The sequence below is a fragment of the Python bivittatus genome, unplaced genomic scaffold (assembly GCF_059951505.1).
Source record: "Python bivittatus isolate LINGU-HERP-01145 unplaced genomic scaffold, Pbiv_v1 ctg000020_np1212, whole genome shotgun sequence".
Classification (NCBI taxonomy): domain Eukaryota; kingdom Metazoa; phylum Chordata; class Lepidosauria; order Squamata; family Pythonidae; genus Python; species Python bivittatus.
In genome coordinates, this window is record NW_028277030.1 from 127,843,132 (window position 1) to 127,870,352 (window position 27,221).

General features: G+C 37.4%; 1 protein-coding gene across 4 annotated transcripts in view; it reads right to left on the minus strand.

Moving 5' to 3' along the window:
- Window positions 1-27,221, minus strand: part of CCDC88A (coiled-coil and HOOK domain protein 88A) — a 100,978-nt gene that overhangs the window by 19,623 nt on the left and 54,134 nt on the right. For all 4 annotated transcript variants that reach the window (XM_025169993.2, XM_007433420.3, XM_025169994.2 and 1 more), the window contains 11 exons: window positions 26,665-26,841; window positions 18,725-18,886; window positions 16,714-16,991; window positions 16,404-16,547; window positions 15,677-15,863; window positions 11,548-11,693; window positions 9,374-9,466; window positions 8,344-8,558; window positions 4,044-4,127; window positions 1,449-1,652; window positions 1,126-1,197 (listed from right to left, as the gene is read on the minus strand). In XM_025169993.2, the coding sequence (XP_025025761.2) occupies window positions 1,126-1,197; window positions 1,449-1,652; window positions 4,044-4,127; window positions 8,344-8,558; window positions 9,374-9,466; window positions 11,548-11,693; window positions 15,677-15,863; window positions 16,404-16,547; window positions 16,714-16,991; window positions 18,725-18,886; window positions 26,665-26,841 (1,762 nt within the window). The remainder of the gene's footprint in view (window positions 1-1,125; window positions 1,198-1,448; window positions 1,653-4,043; window positions 4,128-8,343; window positions 8,559-9,373; window positions 9,467-11,547; window positions 11,694-15,676; window positions 15,864-16,403; window positions 16,548-16,713; window positions 16,992-18,724; window positions 18,887-26,664; window positions 26,842-27,221) is intronic.

Below are 27,221 nucleotides of genomic sequence, written 5' to 3' on the forward strand. Positions count from 1 at the left end.
AGAAGTTTCTACAGGAGACTGCACTTCAGGAACTCATGTAAAAAAGCACTGCACACTCACAACTATTGTGAAAATAAGGAACAAAGATTATATTGTAAATAGTTTTGTATTCAAAGGAGTTCCTCTGTCAAAAGTGTAAGCATTTATATTGCCTGCGAATATAACACCATCTTGAATAAACATCACCCTGCAAAACCCTCCCCCAATTTTTGACAAATCGGTGGCAGATGTGTGTTGGTATTAAAATCCCTGGCATTGCACAAACACTGAAAAAGTGCACCAATTTACCATTTACTGTAGAAACATGAATTTGGCCCTAATACTTCTAAAACAATACCCCTAAAACAGGAAGAGATGTTTCCAGGCAACTCAAAAAAAGTACACTACAGCAGTAAAAAAGATATGAAACAAGAGAAATAGAATGCATCTTTAGAATTGAAAAACTGGTTTTAAAAAATAGCATGCAGAAACATGCAGAAAATTAGTTTTGTTTAAGGCATTTACAATAGATTTCACATGGATACAACCTATGCAGAAATGCCACCAATAGAAAAAACAAAAACACTCTTACACTTAACATCATCTACTCCTAAACAATGTAAGTATAGCGGCAGTATTAATATGCTTTAAAATAATGTATTGTTTTGATTTAAATTAATTTTGAATCATTGGTTCAAATTATTTTTAAATTTCATGTAGCTGTAACTTCTATTTCAGTATTCTCTGGTTATACCTAAGCTGAAATTTGATAAAGAAATATATTAATGAATAAATGAACACATTTTGAGAAACAGATTGCCTAAATAATTCTCAGCACTAAACTCTGATACTTAGAATTGAAGGAGAACTGAAAAAATGATCTTGTTTACATCTACCTTGCACTCAGTCATTTGCTTTATTTAAACAAGATATCAGCATTAAGGAAATGGGGAAGAATCCTATTACATTAAATGGAAAAAAAGATTGAGATGAGATGAGATGAGATGAGATGAGATGAGATGCAAGGTTGAAAGAAGAGAGAAAAACAGACTGACAACATGCTCACTTGCAATCCTGGTTAATTGTTTTTGGTTAAACTTTATCAATATTCCCATAACCAGCACTCGTTTAAAAAACAAATCTTACCTTGAATTCTTGAACCTGTACTAGAATCATCACTAATTCCTTGTGGACTTACATCTTCAAAAGATGTTGTATCTAGATGGGAAAAAAAATCAAAACCTTAATATTAGTTTATCATCTAGAAAATGCTATGAAATAGTTTTTCCTGCCAATAAATTCATGTTCTCACAAAGAGTAAGTCAGAAATACAGAACTTTTCCCCACTACATAAATCTGCAATACAAATATTTGCTGGAAAATCATATGAAATATTAAGAACGAATAGATTCCAATACCACTAGTGTTGCTAACACAGCCACACCACACTGAAAAGATTCTACCTATACCTTTATTATTAAGCAACTGCTTGGATCTCAAGCCTGCAGCAGAGTTGACAGTTGCAAAGTTGATGGATGTAGTAGAGAAGGCCATAGATCCCAATTCTTTTCTCCTTTTACCCGTAGATATATCATCAGGACCTTCCAGATGCTCAGAACTACCTATCCATTGTCCTCCTGCTAAGACCATGGACTGCATCAGGTCATTCATTGCTGGGATGCAAATGAAAGCAAATGAATCAGCGTGATTCAATGATTTTTTCTTTTTTTGCATTGTAAAATGCTTCACATTATCTCTAACCATCATACTAAAAGCTACAATCCACGTTCATATATGTACAACATGCATTTGGCTGAATGAATGAAAAATGTTAAAAAGCAAGACTTTCTTGTAGAGATGATTGTAAATGTTTTAACTGTCATGCTTATGCTGGAATGCTATATAAATATAAGTTAGAAGCTCTGATAGGTTTTGTAATGGTAAATGGAATGAACAGGGTAAGATGAGCAGAAGTGCTTATATAAAGTCAGTGTTGGCAATGATAAGGGGCCCTTTACTGTGCAGGCTTCTGCAGGGATAGACAATTGTGCATGACACTAGAGATAAGGTTCTGAATTAAATATACTCTATAACAGCTCAGGTAGTCCTCGACTTACAACCATTCAGCGACCATTTGAAGTTACAGTGGTGCCGAGCGAAGGGACTTATGACCTGAGACCAAAGTTACAGCTGTTGCAGCGCCCCCGCAGCCACATGATCTAAATTTGGGCACTTGGCAGCTTGCCCACACTTACGGCTGCAGGGGTACTTCAACTCCTCCCACCCGCCTGTCTCCCCCGCATCTATGCCTTTTGGCCCCTTGCTGCCCTGCACTCCACTGCCCCAGCTGACCTTTGCCATCTTTTTGCTCCCACTGCTGCATGACTGACCTGGCTGCTGGGCCAGGCTGGAGCTGGGCTTTGTGCTGTGAAAAAAAAAAAGCAGAAAGCAGCCCCAGAGCCACAGCACAGCACAGAGACCAGCCCCAGCTCGGCCCAGGACCATAGCACAAAGGGGCTTTTGGGCGTGCTGTTGCCCCGGGGCTGCTTTCTACCTTTTTTCCCATAGCACAAAGCCCAGCTCCATCCCGGTCTAGTAGCCAGGCTGGGCATGCCTTGTCACCAGCAGGAACAAGAACATGGAAAAGGTCAGCTGGGGTGGTGGAGCACAGGGTGGGAGCGGTCTAGGAGTGCCGGGTGGCAAGGGCGACTGCAGGTAGGACTGGGGCATCTGCGGCTTCCCAGGACATGGCAAGCAGCCCCAGAGCCACACAGTTCTGGGGCTGCTTTCCCCCCCACAAGGCAAGGCGCAGGGCTGTCAAAAGGGCAGAGATGGGGAGGGAGATAGGCAGATGGGGCAGTCCCTTACCTTACTGAGGCTCAGGGCTGGGAAGGACCAAGCCCAGAATGAGTTGGATTAGGGTGGGTACTTGCTTAACAACCCACAGTTCTTGGTTAACAATGGCAACTAGGACTGCTAAGATTGACGTCGCTAAGCAATGCAGTCACATGTCTTGCTTTATGACTGCATCACTTAGTGACAGAAATTCCAGTCCCAATTGTGGTCATAAGTCAAGGACTACTTGTATACTACATCCTAAAATTAAAAATAATATATTACAATGGCAAAAACTTGCCTCCCTGTTCCCCACTTTAAGACACTTGTAAAAGACAAGCAGGCTACTGTTTTTGTTTGGACAGGTTTTAGAAAGAAAGGAAGGAAGAAGGGGGGGGAGGGGGGAAGGGAGGGAGGGAGGGAGGGAGGAAAATGATACCTGTCTTTATAAAACTTATAAACAAAACTAAAAATGATATTCACTTTGCAGATGTGTGCCCAGTATCTAGTTATCCATATGTATTTAATGCACCTATGCTCAAATGAATATACAGGTGATCCTTGCTTAACAACCACTCGTTCAGTGACTGTTTGAAGTTATGATAGCACTTAACGAGTGGTACTAATGACCTGTCCTCAAAGTTCCAGATGTTGCAGTGTCCCTGCAGTTGCATGATCATGATCTGGGTGCTTGACAACCAGCTCGCAATTATGATGTTGCAGCATCCCGCGGTTTCATGATCACCATTTGCAACCTTCACTGACAGTTTCCAACAAGCAAAGTCAATAGGGAAACCAGCAGGAGGTTGCAAGTTGCGACCATGTGATGTTGTGCTTAACAACGGTGCAGGATTCACTTAACAACAGCAACTGGAAATGCCAGAACTGCCATCACTAAGTGGCATGGTCATGTGACATCGTGCTTTACGACCACATCACTTAGGGATGGAAATTCCAGTCCCAATTACTGTAGTTAACCAAGGACTACTTATAACTTGCATATCTTGAGCATATAAATGTATATTCATTTTGTGTTATTTATAGAACCCAATAGTTGTGTATATTCAGTATCAAAGTGCTTAGAAACATTGCTTCAGCTCCTTGTATAAAGCAGGACTTGCACTCTGCAGAATAGGAAAAATAGTGCAGTCCAGAGAAGGGTTAGGAAAATTAGTAAGAGATGCCACTGTAGCCATTTAAAAAGAAGCTGAACTTTCATAAAGTCTTACACATGGAGCGACGGTAGAAGGCCTTCATTTTGTCTTTTTCCTTCGGTCTGTTCCTCAAAAAGGGCAGTCTTTTCAGTGCAACCACTTTTATGTCATAGCATAAGGAAAAACAGAAACGGTAAGATGAAAGAAAAAGGGGAGAAGAACAGATGGAAGTTAAATGTTGAAACTAAGGACAGAAATGAATGCTTGAGTTTCCACTAGGTGCAATTTACTAAAGGCAATTAACTTCATGTTGCTGAATGACAATGAAATATGAAGCCTTCATAGTGAAGCTTCTGAAACACCCAGAAATCGTGGAAATCCTGTGTGAAGAACATAAGGAATTTCCATTGTTCAGGACTGTTAAATGTCTGAAAAACCAATCTAACAAAACCCAAACAAAGCACTGACTATGGACTGGGGAGAGGGAAAGAGAATTAGAAATCGCCAAGCAAGTTTTTGTTTTTAAAAAGCTAATTTGGTTTATTAAACATCTTTGAGCTTTGCCCTTACTAGCTACCAACATGTTGCTGTATTTCTTCTGACATTTAATTATTAACTTGAACCTTTCATTAAATTGTTCTGAGTACTAGTATCAAGGTTTTACCTTTTTAATATAATTGTCAAGGTTCACACATTGCACTAAGCCATAATCCTATTTGTTTTTGTCATAATATAATGCATGAATCAGGGTCAGAGAATAAAAGATGCTTTGTTCCTAGACAGTAAATCAGTTTGAAATTATGTTTGTTGTTGGCTTACTGATTGGGCTCATAAATTATGTTAAGTGATAACATGCTTTCATTATGGCTTAGTGTGATATGTGAATCAAGCCACTGTAGTTTGTTTACCTGTTATTTATGTATTTATTATTAAATTTGTACGCTGCTGATTCCCAACGACTCTGGGTGCCTGACAAGTAAAAAAAAAATCAGCATCGGCCTAATGTGGTTTCTTCCATAAATCATAGTTAATAAAGCCTGGCTTAGCATGTTATGTAAACTCAACAACTGCAACTCGTAGTGATGAACAAATGGGAATATATACTGTGTAGTTTCCTGGCTTAGTCCTAATTTGTTTTTGTGTCCTATCAGTTATCCACTCCACATAGACACAAGACAAGGACCATTAAAATTAGGAGGGAAAACAAATCAGAAATTGGCCAAATGAGCCAAGATTATTATGTTCATCTGCAAAGCAGACTTCAAGTTATATTTCCATCTTTTTCTACTAGTCACGGTTAAAACAAACCATGGCTAAGCATGACCAACCATACACTATCCAGTCAAGAAAGGAAGTGCAGAAAATTGTAACAATCTGACAGATTATCATTTTAAGTAATAACACTTGGGTATGGGGGCAGGGGCTGGTATCAATCAGAAAAATGATAGCATAATGAAACAAAACAGAAAAATATGACAATGAAGTTACATTAAAAACAAACATATAGTATATACAAAAACAATTTTAAATTCAGAGTTACAGAAGGATTTTACATGGATCTCTTATTCCAGATTTGAAGTCCTATGCAAGAGGACCTGGTAACTAGAAAATATTTATTTTTCAGTGTGGGATTATTCCAATCTAAGCACAAAGTATATACATACATTATTAATCTCAGAAAAATAATAAGAAAGATAAAAAGTACATCCAATAACATTAACTTCCAAGAAGTTATATATGTCACTACCACCTTAGAATATGTTAATTTCTGTATATGACCTGGCCCCTTATCCATTTACCATATATGCTACATTTTTCACTGGAGGATTTTGCTGGAGTGAAGGGTAGATAAATTTGCTAGGAGTTAATTAAAAATCTTCCCTGCCTACCAATTCCAACTCTAATTGCCTCTCTCATCTAAAGGGCCAAGTACTTCCAGTTATCATCTCAGCGTACAACTCCATCCTAACATTTCAATTCTGAATGTATGTTTGCAGGAGTAAACATCGAATATATGCATTGTGTATCAGCCTGTGTTAACTATTTAGCCAATTTGGTGGAGAAAGTGGTGGTGCTGCACCTTGAGGAACTCTTAGATTATTTTGATCCTTTTCAGGCTGGCTTTACACCTGGATTTGACAAGGAGACCATCTCGATTATTCTGGTGAATTATCTGTTCTGTGAAGTAGGTGGGGAAGAGCTACCTTGTTGATAGTCCTGGATCTCTTGGCAGCTTTTGATAACATTAAGTACAGTATCTTATTGAAATACTTGAGAGAGCTGGAATTGGATATACCACTTAGTAGTGGTTTCATTCCTGTTCTTCCAGATGCTTCCAGAAAGTGATACTGTGAGACTTTTGCTTGACCTTTTTGGATTTATCCTTTAGGGTCCCACAAAGTTCTACCTTGTCCCCCATGTTATTATCTATATGAAGCACTGAGAAGGAACATTCATAGCTTGGAGCTAGATGTCATTAATGTGCTGACAACACTCAGCCAATTTTTTTCCTGCAAGGTTGGGTTGCAGTTCTCCAAGGTCTAAGAGATAGGATGGGAGGAAACAAAGTGTGATTCAGTATAGACAAGACAGAATTTGTATTGATTCTAGGAACTGGATGTCACAATCTGGCTGCTATACAGCAGAAGAAGCTAATAATCTGTAATGGTGAAGCTGACAGGGAGCTTACCCCATCCATTCTACAAATTTTATCCAGGAAGGAGAGGTAAAAAGTGAAAAAAGTCACTCAAATCTATATTATAGATATACTGTACTTCATAGAGAGTATATTCAGTCAAGCAATACACAAAAATGCAGGTCAGAATGTAGCTATAAATCACAAGCTATCTATTATAAACCTAATATAAGGACAAGAAGTATTTCGGTTTCTCTGAGATGCACAGAGAGTGAATAGAAGCTTCAGTGCTTTTTGCATAACATCTAAAATGATATCTGTCATAAATGTAAAACTACAAAACTGAAGAACATTTTCTGTTCATTTTAAAACCAAACATTATTTAAATTGTTTGTATGGAAATCTATAGTTATGATAAATATAAAAATTAAACAGCAAAGATACTATATTTACACCTTTTGGTATGTAAAAACTTTAAGATACTTGTTTTATGAAATACATTATGTATTTTTCCTACTTTATTAATGAAAAAGCTTCTTTTGTTAATTAAATCAATAAAAGAGTATTAAAAACTCATGCATTCCAACAATGGATATACATAGTTTGTTTAGATATAGCTCAAATAACTTGAGAGCACAATTCTGTACAGCGACTGGGCTGTGAAAATAAACAATACTTAAACAATGTGCCTCATTCTGCAATTCTATACATGTTTTTTACTGTAAATTCCCACTGTGTTCAATGAATTACTCTGCAGAAAGACCTTAGCACTGCAGTCTGAATTTCCTTCCTTTGGGGTTTCTATGCTAAACAGATCCCTTTTCCTACCTATATTTATATAGATCTCTAAATACTAACCATGATCAACATTATTTAACTTCCAAGATCAAACAAAATTGGCCAGATGTTGTTACTGAGTAGATTAGCATATTATTGCCTTGATGGCAGAGCACAATTAAAAATATATAAGGAGAATGGATATTTCTATGCCAATTGTTTGTTTCCCTAAGTTTATATGATAAGTACAGAAGATGGATACTTAAAGCTAGAATGGTGGAGGTTATGATACTGGACTAATAGTTGGGAGACCCAAGTTCTAGTCCACCCACAGCCATGGAAGCCTTTGGGCCAGTTACTCTTTCTCAGCCCAACCTACCTCACAGGGTGTTTGTAGTATGGAAAAACAGGAGGAGGGACCATTATGTACATTGCCTTGAGCTCCTGAATGAAAGGTGGGATATATATGTAATAAGTACATAAATAACTTCCTCATCAATATACAGCTGAGCTCTACATATAATGTATATGAACAAATATATTGCTTCTTTCATGCAATGTTGGAGGCAGGGTTGCACTTAACTAACTCCATCAGATGACAGGGCTTATCATGGTCATGCAGACAAATAGGATCAGCTCTATAACTAGATAAATAAGCATTTTACAGGAAGATCGCATGATAAAAATGTCATGAGTGAATGAGAAAAACAATATAGAAAAAAGAATACAGGTAAAGGAGGTATAAATTTTATTAGCCAGCTCTAATCCATTTTTAAATTTTACTTTAAATAGTGAAGCCCTGAAAAACATTTAGAACCCTCTGCTGTAGAGCTTGCTTCTCCATTGTCAACCACATAGTAAGATTATTAAAATACTTCAAACCCAGCATTTCCCCCCATATATTTTGAACTGGAAACATTACAGCAGATACTATTCCCTATTTAAATTATACAATTTACTCACTGCTGCTTTTTTTAGTCCCCACTGTCTGGCCATCTTCAAGTGAATTTGAGCCCACAGAGGAACTATCTTGACTATCTTGATGTGGCAGCTGAAGAAATCCTTCACTAGATTCTGAGCGGGTTGGTGTCAGAGTCAGAGATTTGAGGCGTTCTCGGTTGACATCTTTCTTTGATTTTATCAATTTCCTCATTTTCAGAGTAATCCAGTTGCCTCTCCTTTTGAAAAAAAAATGAAAAAGAATGTGAAAGGTTTATACAGTCTGAAGAGAAACCAGTCAACTGAAGATGAAAGGCTACAATTTCTCATCTGATGAAATTCTGAAGACATAAACATGCAGCAACAGCCCTTAAACGGTATGTCATGGATCTGGAAAGCTGATTAGATCTGGCTGCCCTATTTAAAGATATGTTCCTGGGCAGTCACTTCCCTTTTTTAAAATTGGCAAGTTATTTAAGCCAAATAATGTTCCCAAATTCAGAAGAGTCCTAACTCTGGCAAGATTAAAACCCTTCCAACAACTGTTCTTGAAGAGAAATTTCAAGATATTCCATTTGAACAAAGACTTTTTCCTCCATGGTGAGTGAGCTATAGAAGCATTAAGCCATGTTTTGTTATATTGCCCTTATTACAAAGATTACTGTTATAGCTGATAATTCCCCATCTAGTCAGATTTCCAGCCATCTGGATATTGTTGTCCAAATAATGTGATTTTATTTCTGATTCTGAATTAGGCTATGTATTTCTTTATAATTTGTAAAATGCATTGTACTTTGACCACATCAGTTTTATAATTGTTTATTTTTATTACAATTATTTGCTGTCTCACAATTTGTCTTCTTCTTTTCTGAATTGGTACATAACCAAAATAAAGTTGGCTGGCTGACTGACTGACCGATGAAAAAGAATGCTAAATTTAGAATTCTTTAGCATTACAAAATAAATATGGCTTTTTTTCTGGTGGTGTCAATGCAACTGAAACATTCCCAACAGAAAGAAAATGCTGTCCTTTAACTTAGTGATCACAAGTTACCTTCTAGGGGGAGATGGTTCATAGAATTTATACTGATCCATAATCTTTTCTTCTAATTTTTCTTTTTGTCTTCTCAATTCATTTAGCTTGTCACTATAAAAAAATATACATTTCAGAAGGACATATTTCTACAAGATTGCTTTTCCTTTTGAGTTTTGTATCTAAATATCTTAGTATTTTTCATTGTAGGTCTCATTTTATAAATAAATGTGAAATTGTTTTTCACACACTACAGGACTGGCCCAGATTACCTCCATGTAGATTTTGCATTATGGAAATATTATATTTTTCAATACTGAACCCACAATATGTTCTGCGAAAACATCCCCAATATAGAACATGGATGAATGTCAGGGAGAACTACTGGATTTTCCCTATTACAATTGTGTGTGTGTGTGTGTGTGTGCGCGTGCGCATTTTAAAAAAGCAGTAACTCCGCCCCTGCAATTAAATCACTTTCTGAAATGCAATTTTTAAAACATACATTGCTCAAAATTTGAGATTACCATGTTTTACATTGACTGAATATTTTCCTTTGAAAATAATATTGTAAATATCAAAAATTGGGATTTCTCTTTTTCAAAGCAAAGATTTGTTTATCTCATAACTCCTACACGATTCCCCCTGCTTTTTGTTTTAGGTTGTGCACAACTCTCTCTTCAGATTAAGCAGAACCCGACTACAATTCCCTTTTGCAGAAAAGCTGCATCTCCAGTCATGGATATAGATGAAATTGTGTTAACAGTGAGTGGGGTTGGCATGAAAATTCTCCCTAATCCAAAAGTATGTCATTATGCATTTACCTGGAGTAGTTCTTAAGTATTCACAGCAAGATTCAGACTGTATTTTAATGATGTGTGCATATATTAAGTATAATGTGTTCTTTAACAGTCAGTTTATATCTTTTATATCTTCAGCCAATTCAATTCAACTCAAAAGGTGCATTTTAAAGAATCTGATTGTTCCTTATAAAAATACAAACATCAGGGGAAGAAACAGATTGCTTATAGCTTGTCATAAGAAATCTGTCAATCTCTTTAATTGCCAGAATCTGAGTAAGACTCATTCAGGTTAATTCAACACTGAATATGCTTTCATAGTTGATTAGGTATTAGACATTTTTCATCAGTTCTTAACAAAATGTCCCATTAACATTTTCATGATTTTTATTTGACAGTTCAACTGCAACTGTGAGGGTCTGGATGGGGAACAACAGGCTTCAACCAAACCATGGCAAGAATGAGTGGTTTTGGGTTTTGAGCCCCTCTGGTTCTAGTACTTTACCATCTTTGGTACTAGATGGGGTTGCACTGCCCCAAACAGACCTGTGTGCATGTGGGGGTCCTCCTGGATTCACAACTCCTGCTTGATGAGCAGGTAGCAGTCGTGGCTAGGAGGGCCTCTGTACAACTTTGTATTGTGCGCCAGTTACGCCCATTCCTGGATTGGGGGACCTACTCACAGTCACACATACTCTGGTCACCTTCCGGTTAGACTACTGCAATGCGCTCTACATGGGGCTGCCCTTGAAGAGTATTAAAAAACTTCAGCTGGTGCAAAATGCAGCAGCACGAGCAGTTATATGCGTTTCTGGTAGCACACGTTATACCTCTGCTTTGCAAGCTGCATTGGTTACCAGTTTGTTTCTGGGTCCGATTCAAGGTGCTGGTGTTGACCTTTAAAGCCTTTCATGGTATGGGACTGGGTTATTTGAGGGATTGCCTCTCCTCAATTTTATCTGCCTGTCCTACCAGATATAGCAGAGAGGGCATGTTATGGGTTCCATCGGCTAGGGAACTACATTTGGCGGGCCCTAGGTAGCGGGCAGTTTCTGCTGTGGCTCCCATGCTGTGGAATCTTCTCCCCTCTAAGGTGAGGTTGGCCTCATCACTGTTGAGCTTCCGGAGATCCCTGAAGACCTGGTTATGCCAGCAAGCCTGGGGACCCCAGTGGATGGATGAATTAGTGAGGTGGCTCTGTTATTTTTAACATCCCTTCATCTAATATTCTTTTAGTTTGGTTTTTATATCTTTAATGTATTTATTGACCGTGTTAGCCCTGTTGTACACCACCCAGAGTTGCTTGTTTGTGAGATGGGTGGCTACATACAGTGTATAACTAACTAACTAATTAACTAACTGATTTTGTAGTTGGTTTCCTGTGTTGATACCCACATATACTGCCTTTGCTCAACATGGAAGAGATCTTTGCTTTCCATATTCTGTTCCAAAAGTGTTCTGTTTTGTAGCATTAAAGTCTGTATTTGGTCCAGTAGATGTCTGTTTTCTTCTTCTAAGTTCCCTTTTAGTTGGCTAAGCAGCTGTCAAAATGTGCAAACACAATATTTAGTACAGATAGTGAGCCAATTTTATTTATACAGTGCAAGGAATTAAGACAACAAATCAAGTAACACAAGCTTGCCCTGGAAAATACATTTTTTTCAGTTGCTTTTAACTGAAAACATTCTGCTGGTTATGTTTAGGTTTTACTATATTTTTGGCTATCAATAAAAATATCTAAAATTGTAGCCAATGGGAATGGGATATGGCAAATCTCTTTTTGGGACATCTCAGTTCATTTCTCCAGGGTTTTCAGCTTTCTCTTACACACAGAATGGAACAATGATTACTCATCATGAAGGCTTCTAATGTTTAGGGGTAAAATAAGAATCCAACAATGACAACACATTCTGTTATCCCAGAAAGAGTAGGGATTTTTAGATATCAGATCTGTATTTACATTTAATTCAATCCATTTAGTGGTCAACAGAGATCTGTTTAATAATGGAGTAAGAAAACCTGGGAAAAAGATGTAGCAAAACACCAGAATGTGGTAAAAGAGGATGAATAATGAGATAAAGGTTCTATGACTCATCCATCTGCGTCACATCAGGAATCATGGTAAATAATCAATGTTCCTTCTAAACTTGTTAAGAGGTGGCATCCTCTTGCATACAAGTTGACTCTACTGTCATAACTAACTAGCCTACATGATCTGGAATGGATGAGCTTAAGTGAAAGGAAGAAGGTGTAATACTTTCTGCCTATAGGTCTCTTATACAAAAGCAAAGAGAGCTAACTGATAATGCTTCATAAAGAAATTTGAAATAGATCAAGTGAGTGACTCTGTGAAATTGGTGAGTGGCTCTGTGTATTGGTGGAAAAATTTCCCAGAAGAAAAACAATCAGTAATTCTCTATAAGAAACTTTTAGCCCAGGATAGATTGACAGGCATAGAAAGCATGGAGGAGATGGCTGATATTTCTCTACACAACACATCTGGACTTAAATCTATGATTAAATCTGCCAGAAGAAACCTGAGTTCCTTAATGCCCTTTGCCGTCCAATTAAAACATTTGTACCTACACCAATGGGAAAGTTACCTTAGTAGGTTACAGGCAGAGCAAATCCAAGAGTTGAAATGCTTATACACTGGGCTTACCATTTGGAATCCAGAAATGTTATGTTTTATATGTCTTCTGAACTGGACTATGTCCCTGTATGTGTTCCCACCCAACTGGAGAGACTTGTCTGTTTTGACTTGCTGAACTGTCAACAGATTCAGTGCTTGATGCAGATTATCAGGTTTCCTTCACCAAAAGCATAAAGGTGTTAACCTTTCGAGTGAATGGCATCTATTGGTGGCAGTCCAATAAAGAATGACAAGCAAGTGTAGAGGGCAAAAACAATGGTAACTCTATGGAAAGACCTTCAGATTAATATCATGAGACAAAAAGTGATTAAAAGACTTATATTGAAAAGTGGTTGTTTTGAGAACTTGCAAATGCTATGTTGCCATTCCTACACACCCCAAAGCACCTTTTAGGAGATGAATCCAAAAGAGTTCACAGCCCTAACAGCAAATTCAGATATGATTTGTTTTTAGCAACAATTCTTGACTGTTCTCCAAAGAGAGTGGTATTAAGTCCTTTATATCTATCAGAAATGGATGACTTATTGGATAGATGAAGAGCTCTTCCCCACAGTCACATCAGTGTATTTCCTTCCTACTATTAAGATGGAAGAAAAATATATTGTCATAAATTGTGCTGCCCCCACAGCCCACTTTCACTGCATCTCAATAGCCTGCCTATACTGCTGCCTTCACAGGATTTAACATGGGTTAGTTTCAGGGCAGTGACTGGTGGATTCCCTGCCATCCTTTTCCAACCAGTGGGGAAAACCACCAATTGCTCTCTTGAATATGTGGTGAGGTTCATAAGAACATAAGCAGTGCCCTGCTTGGCCCATTTTACAGAGCAGTCTGCATCACTTTACACTTGCTCATGTTGAATGACATCTGTACACCTACTGCCCTAATCCCTTTGGAACTCTTCTCAGTCCCTTACTGTTATTATCACTCTGAACAATTTAGTGTAATCAGCAAACTTGGCTATTCTAACAGTAACACCCAATTCCAGATCATTTATAAATACATTGAAAAGCACCAGTCCTGGGACAGAACTGGTGCAGAAAGGTCAGAGAGTCATTCATGCGACAGTGTAGTATACTACATATGTCCTGAATACCTGCTGCTGTCTACTTTCTCATCTATTTCTGAAAATATATAGTTATTTCAATATAATCTATATTTAGCCTGATTGTTTAAATATATTTTGGAGATCAATTCTATTTCTTCTATTTCTTCCTTTTTCATAAGTTTTTGTTATTTTACATTTTTTTAAGACTTCCACTGTTTTATGTTTGAATGTTAGCTCCTCCTCTCTCTCAAGAGCTCTGACTCAACCCCCTGGTTGGTAGGGAAGTCCAGTAGCTAGCCCAAGCCAGACAAACACTCAGAAACCTCCACAAACACATGGATAAATCTCCCCCAAAATCTCACACTTCTGTTCACCTCTCCTTTTTATGACCAATTTCCACCAAAACTTCCCTGTTTAGCACTCTCTACTTCTCCTCTGTTCTTAGCCTTGTTTTAATGGTTGTGGGTTCAAACTTTCATTTTTATTTTTTTAGCCTTTATTTTAATTATTCACTGAGTGTTTCTTCTACCATGACTAACAATCTCCTGGCAGACAGATGCTCCTGTCAGAAGAACAGAGGACTGGTATAACTATGACAATTATGAAAGATAACTATGAGACAGACAATTTGGGGCAGTGGTTAAGGCATCAGGCTAGAAACTGGGAAACTGTGAGTTCTAGTCCTACCTAGGCACAAAGCCGGGTGACCAGGTGGGCCAGTCACTTTCTCTCAGCCCTAGGAAGGAAGCAATGGTAAACCACTTCTGAAAAACCTTGCCAAGAAAACTGCAGGGATTTGTCCAGGCAGTCTCTGAGACTCGGACACGACTGAATGGGTAAAAAAAAAGAAAACCAACTATGTTAACCCCTATTGCAACTATTTTGTTCCTTTTTTTTTTCTTAGGAACAGAAGATGGGAGAAGATTCAGAGGATATATGTCCTTTGTTTTTGTTTATAAAACACTGCTTTCTGTCTGTACCCATCATGACATCCATTTTATGCTCCTAAACACAGGGGAAGAAAGGCACAAAGCTGAGGAGAAAGGTAAAAGACAGAAAAGAATGGTGAAATGGCCAGAGAGCACTATATCTAGTTGAAACATTTAGTATCAAATGATCCCCAACTTTCCTGGGACGAATGAAAGAATAAATCCATTGTTAGATGCCTTCTCAAACTTAGAAATCTTCTTAGCTCTTTATGTAAAACATAAACCCAATATTTGATTCAATAAAGGAAAAAGTATTCAAGTTCTTCATGGTTTCTAATATCTTGTCAAAAAAGTACAAAGATGAGTAATAAGCATTTTAAAAAATCCATTATGATGACACCATGAGCTAGATTCAGGCATCACATTCTGTGAATGGAAGACTCTTTTTTACAAATAAGTATTTTCTTTGATGAAGGGTCCTGTTGGGGTTTGGGGGGGTGAGAGGTCAAATTTTGCTATTCCATGTAAAACAGACCACCATCACACTCTGTTCTGACTTGTTCCCAATCCTTCAGAGCAGAATTTTAAATAAAATAATGATATGAAAAAACAGCCATCAAAAATATTTGCTGAGTGAAACTTTCCTAAGGGCTTTTATCAACAGAATCAAAGCCTAAATCTAGCCCCTAATGATGTTTCAAACTACTCCCACAGATGTCCTCATGAAGTCCTAGGACAGAATAAGTTGAGGCCAGAGAATGTAGAGACCATATTAAAAAATATGTTAAATTATGAAATTTGTAATTGTAAAGTTACTTATAAATCCATACAAATATACCATACAGACATTTAGTTACACTATAATAAATTATAAGGATAATATAAACTAATTACCTCACACTGATTGTTTAATTTTGTATGAGTAATGTCTAGTTGTTGATACTGTTCTTTAAGTTTAGAAAATTCAGCCTCCAGTCGCGTTTGCTCTAGTTTAGAACTGTTTAGTAAAGTTTTCAAATTCTTATGATCAACTTGAAGAACTTCATTCTCTTTCAAAAGTTGTACGTATGTATGGTTTAATCTGTAATTAATAATGATAAAAATGAAATTACAATAAAGCTTGCTTTCACAAAAAAGGCTGTAAACATTGGTGTTCAGGTAGTATTGTTGTTAACAACAAAAACAATGCATGAATACCAATGTTTACAGTCTTTTTTGTATATATATTTTTCTCACAATATTTTAATATGAATTTCTATGAATATATTGTAGATTGGTTGGAATGTTCTTAAAATACCTTGGCTTTTAACAAAGCTTTTACATGTGTTGAGTAAAATCCAATACTGCATTAATGGAAATATACTGTATTTTCTCCTCCTCCATTTCCCCTGTATTCCTCAAAATCTGCATCATCGATTTTAAAAACTTCATTACAAATTTTGGTGTATACACATAATTTCAAGGCAATGAAAAGTTATCTTTCTACTGGTTCTGCCAATGGAAGCAATCCCATCAGCTGAAAGACTCCACCGCATTTCAGCTGTTGTGATCATGGTCAGTTTCAATCTCCCTAATACAATATACTATATACACAGAGTATTCATTAGTATTGCTTTCTCACCTATCATTTTCTTCACAAAGCTTTTTGTATTCCACTGCGACTGTTTCATGTTTCTTGTTTTGCTGAAGCATCTTCTCTTGCTCCACTTTGAGAACGTTTTCCAATTCTTCTAGCTGTACTTTTTGCTGACGTAATGCATTGTATCTGTCAAGTGAATATAAAATTACAAAAACTACTCTCTAGTATAAATTGTAAAAATAATTAAGAAAGTAGATTCTGCTTTTTTTATTGATCTGTTTTATTTCCTAAATCAATGTAAAACTATTATATGGCTTTCTTAATTTAGCTAGATTTAACACAATGTAATTACCTGTCTTCTAAATCTTTATGTTCTACCTCAAGATTCTTATGTACAGATTTGAGGTTTCCATGCTTAGAAATGAGAGATTCATATTCAGCTGCTTGCCGCTCATGAAGTTGTTCCAATTTTTCATGATCTTTGATTAGAGAATCATAAAATGATCTCAAGTCTTCTCGTTCCTTTATTATGGACTCATTTTCATTTTCTAAGGTAGACTGTTGAATCAACAGCTGTGCGTTCTGGTTCATAAGTGATGTACTTTGTGAATTAATTGCTGAATTCTCCACCTATAATGATAAAAAGTATAATTAGCTAATGTATATCAGACTCCTTTTTAATGTATGAAAAAAGTTTGTTTTTCATTGCCAGCTTCCCTCAATCTGGGTACTTTCAGCTAGCATGGCCAATAGTTAGGAATAATAAGAACTGAGGCCAAAATGTCTGAGGGATCCAAATTGGAGAAGACTGAATTTAGCCAATAAAATTATTTTGCACCTAGTTTGCATTACAGAAACAATTTAAAGAGTGGGAGGGAAGCAGCCAACAACCACAGCAGAAGCCTGCTCAGCTGGACTCCTTTTTTCTCATCCCCGCAAACTTATTTCTACCAATTGCCCTGTGGCATGAATTCCTAAAGATACAAGGAGGACTGCAGATGAAGACCATTTGCAGAACTGCTGGATTCTACATCCCACTGTCCACAGGGCCATTTTAACCAAATGTGTTCCTCCTATAGGAAGGATCTTTGAAGAGAGAGAGAACACAGGAAAACCTCATTGAAAATGTCTGCTTAAGTGGACTTAAACAATCAGGGTTTCATACCATGTATGGTGGTTAAACTCCTTCCCTGCTTCACAGTCTCAAGCAGACACAAAAAAGTTAGGTAAGTAGATTTACTGCAGAGAATTAGGAAGCTATGTGAAAAAAGTTATCTAACAGCAGCTGGAATCCTACACTCCACATAGATTAATTCCCCATTAGACCATTATAAGAATGGTGAGATACAGAGAATGAAAACAGCACTATCATGTGATCTTCTGTGGAATGAAAGTATAAAGTCCAAAGCCAGATGCCAAAGAGCAAAGCCACTCTGTGGTCAGGTAGGATCATTAGTAAAGAGAAAGAATGGCACTGGTATTGCTTGGAAACTACAGAAAAGACTTACAATCAAACATCTTATGTTCTTCACATAACACTAATGAAATCACTTGCACTATGTGATAAAAAGCATGGTTTTCACTAACAATTGTATAGATAGTCCTCACTTAATGACACTAATAGGGACTAATAACTTTGCCACTAAGCGAAGCAGCTGCTAAGTGGGAAATCATATGATTTTGACTGTGCTTTCCAGCTGGAAAGAGACAAAACTAGTCAGTTTCACATCTTCAGCTTTTGTTTGCCTCCTAACCACTCCCCTGCCCTTTGGAATACTCAAATGGCTGCTTATCATCTTGTACACATCAAAAGCAATGTGATTGTGCTGCAACCCAGGGCTAGGAGCTGCAGATGCACTATACAAACAGCTTACGGTATTCTCTTGAAATTTCTTTCTCTCCAATCTCTCTGCTGGGGGGTGGTGGTGGAGAAAAAAAGCAAACAATTTCTGTAGGTGATCTCTCCTTTGCCTGACCCTTCCCCCCACCCACCCCCTGGAGAGCAGAGAGATAGGAGAAGGATTTCAAGAGAGTAAGCTGTTTGCTCTTTTATACATCGTGATCACATTGCTTTCGATGTGTAGAAGAGCAAACAGCTTATGTTCTTGCAGTCCCTTTCTCTCTGATCAATCTGCTCTGCAAGGGGAAGAATAAAGAAGAAACCATAGGTCAGGCACAGGACAATGCATACTGACTTTAATGGCGTTCATGTGATTGAGGGATGCTGCAAAGGTCATAAATGGGCCATAAAGTTATTTTTTCAGCACTGTCGTAACTTTGAACAGTCGCTGAACGAATGGTCAGTAAGCGAGGACTACCTGTATCTTGTGAATGGAGAGAATATACATATATGAAACCAGAACCTGAAGCTTGGCATTTTGAGTTTGCAAGGTTGTATTTTGCTCCTGTAAGGAAACAGTTTGTCTTTGAAGTGCTAAAATCTGAGCTTGCAAATTATTATTCTGTGTCTCAAGTTGCTTTAGTTGCGTTTTCAGGGCTTGCTTCTCTGCCTGCAGAGTTGCATTCTTTAGGAAAGAAACAAAACATGTTAAATGCATGCACCTTTTCGATAAAAAAAAATCATCATCATTTTTAGAATTCTATATAAAACATTCCAAAATGTGTGAACTTTCAAAATCAGTAAGATGAAATCACAAAATATAAGCATAACTTAAAAACAGACAACAATAAAGCTAAAATCCCATGTTTCATTCTGTAACTACAGAGACATATTTACACAACACAATATACGATTTAAGAAATATAAATGTTGAGGTTGCTATGATTGGCAGGGCATATTTAAACACACTAATACAACAATAAATAAAAGATGCATTCCCCACGCACATTATATTGATTACATAAATGTATATTTACAAACTGCTACAGCTTTCATAAACATATATTTAAAAGATGCCAAGATATCATTAAGGGTGCAAAGCAAATATCAAGATCTCTGTCACTTTTTGTGAAAGATCTTAGGTAACAACCAGAGATCAAATGTAAGGATATACAAATATTCATCCTTGATCCCCAAAAAGTGTGTCAACTGTAGTGAAAGATCAATGTACTGATTGTTAGTCACCAATCAAAGACTACTTTAGCAAACAGAGAACAATGGAGATCACAGTGACAGCATTTGCTATAGGCAATTTAAGTACCCTGGTGAGAAGAGGATTTAGAGGAAAAAATGAACAGTAAATGCTCTAAGATAGGCAAAAAAACATCCCACAAGTCATCTCCTGCTCTACTGTACAAATGATGGCAATGATCATCCTCCACAGAAGATTGAGTGGTGGGAAACTACAAATAGAAATTCAACTACTGAAAGGTGTAGCATTCATCTGTGAAGTTCAGCTTAGGGAGTCTGTGATATTGTTATTGATACTGGAGATGTGCTGTGATGGTGTGTTCAACAACTGCAAAATTGCAAGGCCACGTTTAGGAGGCCCCAGTGCACCCATTTCATTTGTTGAATAAAATACAAATAATAAACAACACAAGAAAGGTAGAAGACATGGTCGAGTGTTACTAAATCCCAAATGAGAGAGTCTTCCAGGTCACCCAAACATGGGAAATGGAAGAAGGTACTAATCTTGTTATTTTTAAACAAGAAATTTATTTCAGGAGGAGAAAAGAAAAATTAACCTCTGACTGCTTGGAATGTGATGAAAACTAAAGCATCAGAAGAGTCATATACTGAATCCAATCAATAATCCTCGAGCCAGAGAAGAAACAAAAGCAGTCAGTAATAGAGAAAGCATTGGGTTAATGGTTACCAGATATAGTGAAGTTTTCCTTGTGGGATTAATGAAAGTGGAGGTCTTGTGCCACTGTCAAATAATTAAGTTGGAAGATCTGAAGGCTTAAAATTGTGGCAGACTGAAAAAAGAAACACAATTCCATCTTGGACGACAGTAAGGTTGGATGCATACAAGAAGGGGCAATGGGACTTCCAAGTGGGGAAAGTGGCAGACTGACATGTCTCCAAATCTGCGGAGATGACACTGAGGCTAGAACTGTGACCAGATGATGAACCTGGGCCAGCGGGGCTTCTCCGGACAAGGAGAAGCCAAAGAGATTGCCCACATGTGCTCCAGAAGGCTGCTTCTCATGAGGAAGCCAGCAGGACCCAGAGGGACTCTGCGGGCACCTCATGAGTAAAGACCACTGGGAGCTGAGTAAGGAAGATCAGGCTTGTAGCCTCAGCGGAGCCTTTAATAGACACTGGGTCTGACCAAATCCCACTTTCTAAAGCACTTTGGATTATAACCATTTAAAGGCTAAAAGAGATCTTCTGAGTAGCAGTTTTAATGGACCATCCAATGAACGTTCCTACTGCCCATGGTGTGACTAACAGAGAAGGAAAATTACAAAAATTTAAAAATTAACTTGCAGCAAAAAGCAAATTAAGAGTTTGGATTAAAAAAGTTTTTAAACAGACAAAGGGACCAGTGGTGTTTTGATGGACTTCGTTTATACTAAGTTCCTTTGAATTAATTAAATAAATACTACATACCTCCATGGGTTCTCTGAGGAAAATGACTGGTGGACTCTTTTAAAGAAAAAAGACAAGGGACTGTTGTGAAAGTGAACAGACTGCAGTATTACAAACAACGAAGAAAAAGATAAAGTTTCACTTTTTTTGATGTTTCTTTGTTTTGGATTATAAATTAAGATAGAAAAAGATGGCTACTACTAGAAAAGCAGCTAAAGAAGGGAGGAGAGGATCACTGATTGACCAATCTGCTGGGGTTACACCTGAGATTTTACAGAGGATGTTTGAGAAATGGGAAAGACTGCCACAGCCTCAACAGCAGCTGTGGCAGCATCCACAGAGGAAAAATTGATGAATTTGGAGGAAAGAATGAATAAAAAATTTGAAGAATTTGTAATATAGACGAAAGAAAAAAAATTGTCTTTCATTACATTTTATAAATCCTTCATGCTGATATATATTTTTCCTAAATAAGTTTTCCTAAAAGTATTGCTACACTCTGCACAATAAAAATATTGCTACACTTTGCTCAACAATTTTGGCATTACTAGAATTAAGAGAAAAGGAATTTTGTTTGAGGCTGAGGGCGGTTTGAGAAGAACCTGGTGAAGATGTAAGATGTAGTCCAGGCTGTAACAAATTTTTTGGAAAGGATAGAAGAAGACATGGATGCTGAAGTGGACAAGATGTATAGAATTAACACAAAATATGCCAAATTAAGAAATGTACCAAGAGTCACATTACAAGTAGTCCTTAACTTATGACCATTTGTTTAGCGACCGTTCGAAGTTACAATGGTGCTGAAAAAAGTGACTTATGGCTGGTCCTCACACTTACAACTGTCACAGCATTCCTGCGGTCACATGACTGTGATTCGGGTGCTTGGCAACTATCGCACATTTACAAAGGTTGCAGCATCCTGAAGTCACATGATTGGCACTTGTGATCTTCCCCACTGGCTTCTGACAAACAGGGAAGCCGGCAGGGAAGGTTGCAAGTCGTGGTCACAATGTCTCATTTAACAACCGTGGTGATTCGCCTAATGACTGTGGCAAGAAAGGTTGTAAAATCAGGTGCAATCATGTGATGGCTCATTTAATGACTGCACCGCTTAATGATGAATGTTCTGGTCTGTACTGCAGTTGTAAATTGAGGACTACCTGTACTGCACTTTGTCAGGAAGAGAACAAGAGATCAGATTCTACATTTTAATACCAAGTTAAAGATAGATAACTCACATGTAATCCTGCTTAAAGAAACACTCATTACAATTCTGCATAAAAGGAAAGAATATACTTTCTTGACTGATAAATTAAAACAGAAAAAGATACCATTTAGATGGGATTGATTGGAAGGAATGATTTTAACCTTCAAGAAGCAGGGTTTTTGGCTAAATTCAATCCAAAAGGCAAGATAATTTTTTGAGAGACATAAGGTGGAACTAGAGGAGATGCAAGAGAGGCAAATGGAAGGAGTCACGTAGTCAACATTACAAGTAGTTGAGGAAGACACCACTACATTAGGCACCACAGATACAGACTTTTCAAAGTTCATAAAATAAATATGGAGTTTAAATGTTTAACGTGGAATATAAATGGGGCAAATGCCTCCCAGAAAAGGAAGAAGATATTTCATTGTCTGAAGAAATTAAAGCTGGATATAATTTGTCTACAAGAAACGCATACAAGAAGTAAAGATAAAAAATACCTGATTTATAAACATTTGGGGGAAGAATTTAGCTGGTACAAGCAAGAAAAATGGAGTTGTTTTGTATATAAATCTACAGTTACAATAAAAAATGATATTATCTGATGACCAAGGCAGATATGTGGGGGTCAAGATTAACTTGAATGAAACTAAGGTTCTACTATTGGGGGTCTATGCCCCAAATGATAATAAGGCTATGTTTTTAATGGACTTATGGGAAAATTAATGGACTTGTCATATGAAAATTGGTGTCTAGTGGGAGTTTAGAATGGAGTGGTTTGCCCACAACAACATAGAACATCTGTAAAAGGGATTAAAATAACACAAGTTAAACTACCAAAAATCTTTTCTGAAATGATGGACAATCTTGAACTGATTGACATTTGGAGGCATACAAATGGTGACTCTAAGGAATACATATATTTTTCGGAAAGACAGATCTTTTTCCAGAATAGATATGTTTTAGATTTCTAAAAGTCTGGCCATAAGTATCAACAAAGATGACTAAAGGTCCAGATGGACTACCAGCTTTTTACTGTAAATATTTTGAAGATGAGCTTTTATAACCTTTTCAAAAAGTAAAGAATTCTATTTAAGATACCGGATAGCTGGACGGGGTAAATATAGCATTGATCCCCAAACAAGGATAAGATTTGACTTTACTGAAAAATTATAGACCAATATCATTATTGAACAATAATTATAAAATATTCACAATGATCCTAGCTGAAAGGATGAAAAACGTTTTACAAGATTTTATCCAAGACCAACGTGGCTTTTTACCTAAGAGACAATTAAGAGATGATATTAGAAATGTTCTTACTATATTAGAGTATTTGGAGCAACACAATGAAAAACAGGCTGCTTTGCTATTCCTCAATGCAGAGAAAGCTCTTGACAATTTAAATTGGACTTTAAAAAAAATGTTGGATTTTGGAGAGAACTTCATTACATGGGTGAAATAGATATACGCTTCACAAGTGGCCCAAATTATTATGAATGTGGAATTGACCAAACTCTGTGAAATACAGAAAGGTTTGATTAGGGAAGGAACAACAACTACTTTTGTAAAAGACTGGAAACTCTTTATGGATTTTTTGCTGAAAATGGACAAAAATGAACTGATGATTTCAGGATTTATTGATTAAAAGGGTTGTTTATGGGAAGAAGGGAACCATGATATATAATTTGGGAGGGCGGAAAAGGTAATAATTATGTTTGGAATTATAGATTTGAATTAATTAGAAGATTTCTTCCAGCGGGAAATGGTGATTGGGCTTTTTAAAGAGGAAGCAAGATAATAGGACCTTGACGTTTGGACACTAGAGGAAGCTAGAGGATAATAAATTCACTTCATCAAGAAGCAATGGACCAAAAATCTTTGAGGGATGTTTTTGAATTCTGTTCTTTAAAATTACTTCATATGATAGATAGATCGTGTGTCAATGAGGTTATAGAAGAACAAGCTATAACGGATGAGCTTGAAATGAATTTGAATGTGGATTTAAATGTGTCAAGCAATGAGAAGGATATGGAGATACAAATGAAACTGATGGATAGTTCACTGCTTAAAGGAGATGTACATTAAATCAGAAAATTTTAATAACTTTTCCTTGGATAACTTTTTCTTACTGGATTCACAAAAGAGGTCTGCTAAATTCTTGAAGGGCTTTATAAGAAGTGATTTTAAAAAAGGACAAATTTTACTTACTGGATTTATAAAAGAGTTTTCTTAAAGTTTTGGATGATCCTTGGGTTTAAAAAAAGACGAACAGAAAACAAGCTCTGGGACTATATTTGAATGACTTAAATATCAAGATTGTCAAAAATTCAGGTAAGGAGTACAGAGTTGGCTTATTTAATCAAGGTTAAAATAGGAAATTAGTTATATCTGGTTTCCTTATTTGACTTTTGCTGATAAAGAATGAATGATGAGGTTTTTGGATTTTGTTTTTTAGTTAAGAGATGAGTTATGAGGTGAAGAAAGTATATATTCTATTACGCGATAGTGGTAAGCTATTAAAATTGTTTTCACTTGCTGGAATGAAGGGGGAAGTGTCTTCTTTCTTCCTTTTTTCTACACTTTTTTCTTTGTATTTTTCTTTTTATATTTCTATATTTTTTGTAGTTTGTATTCATTTTTATTCTATTTGTAATTCTTAATAAAATTATTTGAAAAAAGAAAGAAAAATGGTTCTAGAATCTCTCCCTCTGATACCAATGGTTGCACTTCTAAGTTAACCAGGGAACAAGCATAAGAAGAGCAGGTAATACAGGAATGTTTCTTTCCACCAAAGGTTGAGGAAGTAGCAGTTTTATCTCTATGTAACTGGGGAGATCTGTTATACTACCTGAATGGTGGTATGAATATTGATCTGAGAAATTACATAAATAGTCCTTGACTTATGATGGCAATTGGGACTGGAATTTCTGTCGCTAAGTGATATGGTCATAAACCAAATCCCAGAGTCATTAGATGAGGCAACTTTCTGGCAGCTTCCCACAACCAAAGTCAGCGGGGAAGCCGGCAGGAAGTTGCAAGTCCCAGGCCGGCAAGCTGCTGCTGGTTGGGGGAAGGAGTGAGGGGATGCGCAGGGGTGAACAAGAGGTGCAGTGAGGGTCGCGGAGGGTGCGTGAAGGTGCAAGGGTGGCACAAAAGGCGCACAAGGGTCAGGGAGGGTGAGAGGGGTGCATTAGAGGCATGGGTCGGGAAGGGTGCACAAGGGTTGGGGAGAGTGTGCAAGAGTGCAGTGCAGGTCAGGGAGGGTGCATGAGGGTGCAGCCCAGATGTGCCAGGGTGCAGCATGGGTCAGGGAGGGTGCGTGAGAGGCACAGTGAGGGTTGGGGAGGATACACGAGAGCATGGCAAGGGTTGGGGAAGGGTGAGGTGTGGGTGCAAGAGTGAGGTGTGGGTCAGGGAGGATGCACAAGAAGTGCAGTGAGGGTTGGGGAGGGTACATGAGGGTGCAGTGGGGGTCAGGGAAGGTGTGCAAGGGTGCGAGGGTGTGTGTGAGAGGCGCAGTGAGAGTTGGGGAGAGTGCATGAGGGTATGGCAAGGTCAGGAGAGCAGGGGTGCAGGAGTGGCTGGCACAGCGCAAGCGCAGAGGGATGGAAGACAGTGCATGGGTGGGGAAGACCTACTGCAGCCTGTTACCTTCCCTCTCGGCTTTCCCACTGATTTTCTGGGGAAGCCAGCAGGGAAGGTTGCAAATGGCAATCATGTGATCGCAGGGCGCTGCAGCTGGTCATAAGCGCAAACCAGTTGCCAAGCACCCAGATCACAATCAGATGATCGCAGGGGTGCTGGGACACCCAGAACTCCAAGGACCAGTCATTCGAACCGTTGTTGAACAAATGGTTGTAGGTCAAGGACTACCTGTACTTAGACTTTGTCCTTGAATTTCTGAAAAGAAGGAAGACTAAGAGAATCCATAGGTATAGGAGGGTGACTAGAAGATAGAAGATGATTTGGAATCATGATAGAAAATGTATGTGGCTTTGAGATGGGTTAGATAAGTTTTGCATAAATTTAGGAATTTTGATTTTGAAGCAACTAATATTGAAAGCAGTAGTATAGAAGAGATGGATGGGCTGGATGCAAACAAGGACTGATCATAGAGGAGAATATAGAGTCAAGAAGTCACTTAGTGAAACACTGAAAATGTGGGCAACTGTTTACTGTTGATCTTCTTCTAAGTAAATGAGGCATGAAGTGTGTCCATCCTCCATAGGTGATAATTTAGCACTGCATTTAACAATAAACCTCAGAACTCTTCCTTTTTAAGGCAAAGAAAATAAGAATATTGGAGAAAAATAGAAAAATAAGTACTCTGCTAAGATAAAAATTACTTTAAACCCACTAAGAATTAAGATGTTGCTGCTTATGCAGCAGTCAAAAGGAAAGTGAAGAGACAGGAGGGAACTATGCTTTGGGGCATGCATACTACAGGCTTGCTTCTTCCTAAAAACAAACTAAACAAAGCCCACACAACTCTAGAAGATTCTAACATGTAGTCTGTACAAGCATATCACCTGTATAAGATTTACAAAAACTATGAAATGTTTAACAGTTTCTAGTAAAACAAATGAAATACTTACATTTCTTTCAATTTCAATTAATCTGTCTTTAACTTTCAAAAGTTCTCTAGTAGTTTCCTGATTCTCTCTTTCCCATTTATTGACAGGCTGACTTTCTTCATCAAGTTTTGAAGAACAACTCTGTACCATTTTCTCCTCCTCTTGTCTTTGCTTGAGGGCTTCATAATTCTTTTTCACCTAAAGATAAATTAATTCTATTTTTAATATACAAATACATTCTTTATTACATTTCTACCCTATCTTCCCTCTCAGAGCTCAAGGTAGCATACATTTTAACCATATAAAAACCAAGTGAAGGTTAGGTTGTAAGTCACTAGTAAATTAAATTATTGAATGGGGATCTGTACCTAAGTCTTCCAAGTTCTAGCCCAATAACCTGACCACTATTAAGGCAACAGGACCATTATTTATTGCTTTCATTTCTATAACAGTCCATTTGTTGTGAACTGCAAAAATAAACAGAATAAAAATGTAACTGCAAACAACAACCTGATCTCAAGATCTGCTACATTATTATAGAAATGCTGAGAATAAGATTTAACACCTCTTGATAATCA